Source organism: Erinaceus europaeus, chromosome 19, assembly GCF_950295315.1.
Source record: "Erinaceus europaeus chromosome 19, mEriEur2.1, whole genome shotgun sequence".
Lineage (NCBI taxonomy): Eukaryota > Metazoa > Chordata > Mammalia > Eulipotyphla > Erinaceidae > Erinaceus > Erinaceus europaeus.
Window position 1 is genome coordinate 6530942 of NC_080180.1, and position 6934 is coordinate 6537875.

The 6934-nt window shown below is 55.3% G+C and overlaps 1 protein-coding gene across 1 annotated transcript; it reads left to right on the forward strand.

Moving 5' to 3' along the window:
- The first annotated feature begins 513 nt into the window (after positions 1–513).
- Positions 514–6291, forward strand: HLX (H2.0 like homeobox). Its single transcript, XM_007521326.3, has 4 exons — positions 514–1533; positions 2205–2384; positions 3008–3192; positions 5555–6291. Exons 1-4 carry the CDS (start codon positions 945–947, stop codon positions 5996–5998), a joined length of 1398 nt encoding a protein of 465 aa, XP_007521388.1. The 5' UTR covers positions 514–944; the 3' UTR covers positions 5999–6291.
- The last annotated feature ends 643 nt before the right edge of the window (positions 6292–6934 follow it).

Below are 6934 nucleotides of genomic sequence, written 5' to 3' on the forward strand. Positions count from 1 at the left end.
CTCTGAGGATCTGGGGCCGGGGGGCGGGGCGGCTAGGCTCTTTTGAGTCTGGACTGGGGACTCCAGAGCTCCGGGCTGGGCAGTGTGGCGGTGTCCCCCTCCCCCAGAAGGATGGAGCTATGCAGAGGACAAGGGACTTTGAGGATCGAGGCGGAGTGAAGGGAACTCAGGACTCCCGGCGCGTCCCGGGAGGCGATTCTTAGGGTGCACTAGTTCCCTGAGCCCCCCACGGTGGGCTCTCGTAGAGGCTGCAGTCGCCCAGCGCAGGGTCGGAGCAGCGGGAGTCAGCGGACTACAAGAGGCCGCTCCCCGCCCAGCACCTACGCGCCCAGCCTGGCCCCGCCCACCCCGCAGCCCCAAACACAGTGGCGTGGCCGGGGCGGGGCTAGATATGGCCACGCCCTTCCCCCCACTCTGCGCTCCTATTGGTCATCTGGAGAACCAATGGGCGCTCGGATCGAGGTCCTACCCCGGCTGGGACCCGGGAGCCCGTGCCAAAACTTGGGGAGTTTTTAGCGAGGAGTTTTTTTTTTTTTCCTTACTTTTTTTTTTCTCCTCATATTACTTTTTTTTTTTTTTTTTTAAACTAACGGATTATTATTGTTGTTGTTTTAAATTTAGCTCCCCGGGCTGAGCTGTTTGGATTTCGCTCGCGCTGTCCCGGCTCCCCGGCTCGTCCGGCCGCCGCCTGCGCCCCTCGCTCGGCTCAGCCCCGGGGAGCGCGGCGGGGTCCGGGGCCGCGGGGGACCGCGCCGTCCGCCTCCTCCGCCGCCTCCGCGCGCTCGGCTGCTCGCAGCCCTCCGGGCCGGGCCGGGCAGGGCAGAGAACCGAAAGCGATCGTGCTCGGCGGCACCCAACGCGCCCCAGCCCCAGCGCCCAGCCACCCGGCCGGTCACCCAGCCGGCCCGGCCAGGCCGCGGCGGCCGCCCGGCACAACAACCAGGATGTTCGCCGCCGGGCTGGCCCCCTTCTACGCCTCCAACTTCAGCCTCTGGTCGGCCGCCTACTGCACGTCGGCCGGCCCGGGCGGCTGCTCCTTCCCGCTGGACCCCGCCGGGGTCAAGAAGCCGTCCTTCTGCATCGCCGACATTCTGCACGCCGGCGTGGGCGAGCCGGGGGCCGCCCCGGAGGGCCTGGCGGGGGCCTCGGCCGCCGCGCTCACCGCGCACTTGGGCTCGGCGCACCCGCACGCCTCCTTCCCGGCCGCCGCCACCGCCAGGTCCCCGCTGCGACCCACCCCAGTGGTGGCGCCCCCCGACGTTCCGGCTGGCTTCCCGCAGCGGCTGTCCCCGCTCCAGGCGGCCTACCACCACCACCACCCCCCGCAGCCGCCGCCGCAGCCCCAGCCACAGCCCCAGCGGTCGTCCCGGGCCGGCGCCCTGCAGCCCCTGGCGCCCGCGGCGCGCGGGGTCCCGAACCCGCACCCCGGCGGCTTGGTCCCGGCCCCCTCCAGCAAGGACCTCAAATTTGGAATTGACCGCATCTTGTCTGCAGAATTCGACCCCAAAGTCAAGGAAGGCAACACGCTGAGAGGTGGGTCTGGATCCTCCCCATGTCTGTCCCCAGTTCCAGGGGCCTCTAGAGTGTTTTTAACAGTTAAGGAGAACTCCGAAAAGCCGAGTGGGGGAGAAGAACACAGACTGTAAGGAGATTACGAACCATTAGGTTTAAAACTCCTCCTCGACGCTCCATAGAAACAAAGCTCCAGGGATGCTTTAAAATAAAGAGACGTCTCAGGAGCCACTTTCCCAGAAAGGACTGGCATAGCGGCTCGCTAAAATAACCATAACCTGTCAGTCGCTTTGCTCTCCTATCTGAAGCGAGAGACAGCTATATTATCTGCTAGGGTAAGCCCTTTGGGGGAACATTTTCGCTTATACTTATTTCTAGCGAAATCCCACCCAAGGAATGCAAATAAACAAAATCCTTACCGCCTAAGAGAGCAGAATGGGAGGAATCACTAGGCCTGCAGAGCTCTTGGAAGGCACCTGAAAGGGACTTATTTTTGGCCACGTGTATTCAAAGCCTTCCTTGCTGTTTTCCAGACCGGGGTGGGACCTCTCACCGTGATGCTCCTGCCTCGGCCCTTGTGCAGGATCTCTCCAGATTTAGTTCTGGGAAATCCTCAGGAAAGGCGAGGAATTAACCAGCCCAGGAGAGTGTGAGCTTGCCTGAAGCCTAACCAGCTCTTTTCTCACCTCCAGACCTCACCTCCCTGCTGACAGGTGGACGGCCTACAGGGGTGCACCTCGCAGGCCTGCAGCCTTCCACTGGCCAGTTCTTCACGTCTCTAGATCCCATTAACGAGGCTTCCGCCATCCTGAGTCCTTTAAGCTCCAACCCCAGAAATTCAGTTCAGCATCAGTTTCAAGACACGTTTCCAGGTAGGGACACCTTAAGGAGGTCATTAGAGGGACACTTCCCAGGCCCAGCACAGATTGGCTGTTTCAGAGTTGAAGCAGGATGGAGAAACTGAAAGATTTCTCAGATTCAGCTCACTCTTGGGTGGGTTCTCTTTCCCGAGGGGTAAAGAGATGTGGGCCTCTGGGGTGGATGGAGGGTGAAGTTGGGGGTTTTCCCTAGTTCTTTTTTTTTTTTTTTTGAACGGGTGGTTTGAAAATGCAGAGGCAGAAGGAATGCTTGTCCACATTTGGGGATAACCTCTAACACTTTTCCCTGAAGAAGTTCATCTACAAACACACACACACACACACACACACACACACACACCCCACCTCCGGGAATCCAGACTGTTGCTAGATTGTTCAGGACACAGGACACTGTCACCCAATAACCACACTTTGATTTGCACCTTTTTCTTTTAGAATTAATCAATAAACAACAGGGCTACTCTGAGACACACTGGCTTTAGGCCTTCTGGAAAATTTCTTTTTAGAGAGGCTGTTGGGCATCTGCTATGCAGGGCTTTTGGAAAAGCTCTAGCACTTAAGTTTTAAGGGGAGTTGAAGCAGGCCTAGCACTAAGACAAGGACTCTCTCCACTCCAGGTCCCTATGCCGTGCTCACCAAGGACACCATGCCGCAGACATACAAGAGAAAGCGCTCTTGGTCAAGGGCAGTCTTCTCCAACCTGCAGAGGAAAGGTCTGGAGAAGAGGTTTGAGATTCAGAAGTACGTGACCAAACCCGATCGAAAGCAGCTGGCGGCCATGCTGGGCCTCACAGATGCCCAGGTAAGGCCTTTCCTACTCCACAGCTCTCTAACTCCTCTGTCTTTTTTTTTTTGCCTCATAGCTGGGGTGCCTGCACTACCACTGCTCCTAGACGCCATTTTTCCCATTGTTGTTGCCATTGTTGTTGTTATTTTTATTGTTGCTATTGCTGTTGTTGCTGGATAGGACAGAGAGAAATCAAGAGAGGAGGGGAAGACAGAGAGGGGGAGAGAAAGATAGACACCTGCAGACCTGCTTCACTGCTTGTGAGGTGAACCCCCCTGCTGGGGGCTTGAACTGGGGTCCTTATGCCCATCCTTGCTTTTCCTGCCATGTGCGCTTAACCGCTTAACCTGCGGCACTACTGCCCACACCCCTCCATTTTCCTTTTGCATGGAAATACTTCATCCTAAATTCAGGACAGCTTGTGGGCTTCTTAGTGGAGTCTTAGAAGGGGTGCTGGGAGAAAAAGGTGGAAAGAAAACAGCTCATCCCCAAAGATGTATGTCAACAAGCCCTGCTTGTTTATTTTGGCCAACAGGATAGTAAATAGCTATGGGAGGTCATAATTAGGCACTCGACCAGCTCTCCTGCAATTCAGTTCGTTGTAGGAGGCAGTTTGTTTCAGAGGATCTAAAAGCCCCAAGTCAAGAGATTTGTTGTTGGTTTTATTTTTCTCTCCACCCCCCCACCTCCTACTGCTCCTCCCTCCTCCATCCTCCTCCTGATTGCTGCTGCAGGATTGTGAAATCCCCAGTTGTGAGGAAGTGAAAATATCATTTCAAACGGAATTACTTAGCCTCAGCAGGCGGGTGGAGGAGCTAGGAGTCCGCTTGTAGCGGCCAAAGGCGACAGGGTTTCTAAAGGCACAAGCTCTGAGCAAAAATTTTTTGGGAGAAGTGGTCAGAAAGATTTTTAGGGGAGAAGTAGTCAAAATATTTTTTTTCTTGGAGCATCAGAAGTATTTCAGAAGAGCTTGCCGATTTTTTCCCCCTAGATGACAGCAATTTCATTGTGTGGGAATTCTTTTAATTTTTTCCCTCCTTTTCTCAAATTCAAGAACTGGCCTCTATTTTTTTTTTAATTTATGAATTTTGAAAATAGAAGAGTCACCCTTCTCCCATACTCCCAGGGCTAGTGGTCATTAGCCCCTGGCTAATGACTGCTCTAAACTGGCCAGAAGCCGGGAGGGAGGGTACTGTCTGTAGCTCCTCTAGTCTCCCCACTTCTGTCCCTGGGTCTCTGTCTGTCCTCCATTACACTCACCTCCCCACCACACACACTGGAAGGACCCAGTCATTTTCCACCAGCTGTGGATGTTATTTTTAAAAGGGAAGCTGGAACTTGTGTGAACACACTGGGTCCCTCAGGGGATTGTATGCATTTATATAGATCCCCTGCCCCACCCTATCCCTTTTCTCAGCCTTGGACAGGTCTAATGGCAGCATTTCTCTGAGGCCCTGGAGAGACTCCTTGATGGGCCCTGGGGGTGAGGTTGGGTCCTAATCAGTTCCCAAGGCACAGACCTAGGAAATACTTTCCTCCATTGGAATTAACTTGCTTCCCCTAAGCCTTCCCAGAGTTCCCCCTTAACAAGAATTGCTCAGGTGGGAAGTTGCCTTGGGAGGTGGCAATGGAAGAGGGAGCCAGCTTAGCAAGAACTTTTTTTTTTTTTTTAAATAGCCACTAGAGTTATTACTCCTGGGAGCCATTTATCGTTTCTCCCCCCCCCCATTTTATTTCATAGGACTGAGAGGAATTGAGGGGAGAGGAGGCTAGGGAAAGAGAAAGACAGACACCTGCAAACCTGCCTCACTGCTCGTGAAACTTCTTCCCTGTAGGTGGAAAGCAGAGGCTTGAACCCATTTCCTTTGCTTTCACATGGGAGCTTGTGTGCTCAAAGTTTCACCTCTGCACACGCACACACCCCTTAGCAGGAATTCTTAATATGGGGCCGCCAAGCCTTCAATTGAAATCGCCTACAAAATCCTGACTGTACCCCAGCACTGGAATTTTTACCAGACCCTTGAAGCTCTAGACTCAAGTGGGGTTAATAAGAATAGATGGGGGACTGAGACCCTCTTGCATTTGGGGACCTGGTATAGGAAGTGGCCTTTTCAATAAGCAGCTGGTGCATTTTAAGCCCCAAGTCCTGAAACCACTTTTTGAGATTTGGTTCAAGTGGGTTCTGTAGGTTAGGGTCCCACTGAGATTTGGTAGTGCCCGAGACCCCTGCACCTAGCACCTAGAAGTGTTGGGGGGCATTTAAAGGAGTTTCTGCTGTGAGTGAGGGGAGTCTGGGGGCTGCTCACTGTTGGGCTGAGCTGAAAGGAGACTCATCTGGTTGTTCCCCCCACCACCCCACCCTACCCCCGCGGTGTAGGTGAAGGTGTGGTTCCAGAACCGGCGCATGAAGTGGAGACACTCCAAGGAGGCCCAGGCGCAGAAGGACAAGGACAAGGAGGCAGGCGAGAAGCCTCCGGGGGTGGTGCCGGCAGAGGACCTTGAACGGGAGGAACGCAGCCTCAGCCACTCGGAGGGCGAGGTAGAGAGTGACAGCAGCGACTCCGAGTCCCTGGACATGGCCCCCAGCGACTCGGAGAGGACTGAGGGCACTGAGCGGCCACTGCACCCCACCACCGTCATCAAGGCCTCGACGGGCACCCTGCTACCCACCAGTGGCTTCAGCTTCAGTGGCCCAGGCGTGGGCAGTGCCAGCAGTCTGGGCGGCGGCAGCTCCCCTGAGCTACTCCCAACACCCCAGCCCATCCTCAGCAGTGCCCCCAAAAGCCCTGAGCCCGCCCAGGTGCCGATTGGCAGCCTATAGACAGAGCCCAGGCGCAGGCCCCCGGGCTGCATGGACTTGGCCAGCCTGTGGGTGTGGACTGGATTTATACTGACTTGGGTGCCGGCACACGAGTCTCAGCTGAGGCCGGAGTGGCTTCCCCAGCTTCGTGTATGCACTGCAGATAGCTCAGGGGTTCAGGACTTCCCCCAAAGAACACCTCTCTGCGATGCAAGCCACGCACACTGTGAAGTGTTTGACAAACTGCTCTCCTGCATGGTTCTGCACAAGGAGGCCTCCGACTTGTAAATAAAATGTGTCCTATGATTCCTAAATGGTTGCTGCTTGGCTTGGCCACAAGGTTATTAAGGCAGATGGTAGGAGAAGGTGCATGTTGGGGCTTAGTTCTGGGGCCCAGGGGTACTGTGACTTCACAGCTCTGCCGTTGGACCGCCAGTTTTGGTCTCCAGGCCCCTGAGTTTGGGCTGAGAGCTGGGAGTGCAGTTTGCCAGGGGTGTCTTCTGGACTCTGCAGACAAGAGTGTGCCCAAGGGTGGGCTGAGATTGCATCCTCAGATTGAGATTGCATCCTGAGATTGAGCTGCAGTGGGGGAGGCCCTGGTGCTTGGGGTGAGGCCAACTCAGCCACAGCAGAGACCCGCACAGTTGTCCCAGCACTTGCACTGAACTTGTCCCACATTTGCTTAGGGACAAGCACAGCATGGTTGCTAGGGCTGAAAGTCCCAGTTTGGGACGGCTTCCTAGGCAAGTGATTTATTTAAGGTCAAATGAAACTCAGACCAGCTCCCATTGGGCCGTGATGGTATTGAGGCATCTACTAAATGCAGGCCTCGAATTTGTCCCACCCCCTGTCCCCAGCCCCGGGGGCACAAGATCTTTGGCAGCTGGGTGACCAGGAGGTTTAGGTTTGCTCCTCCACCCCATATACACACAGGCTGGGGAGATTTGAGAAGTGGTT

What these genes read in the sequence shown, in the direction of transcription:
- HLX (XM_007521326.3), top strand. Translation starts at nt 945, where the DNA reads ATGTTCGCCGCCGGGCTGGCCCCCTTCTACGCCTCCAACTTCAGCCTC. An exon ending in GGAAGGCAACACGCTGAGAG is followed by an intron (nt 1,534 to 2,204) that starts GTGGGTCTGGAT and finishes TCTCACCTCCAG; the next exon opens with ACCTCACCTCCCTGCTGACA. An exon ending in TGGGCCTCACAGATGCCCAG is followed by an intron (nt 3,193 to 5,554) that starts GTAAGGCCTTTC and finishes CCCGCGGTGTAG; the next exon opens with GTGAAGGTGTGGTTCCAGAA.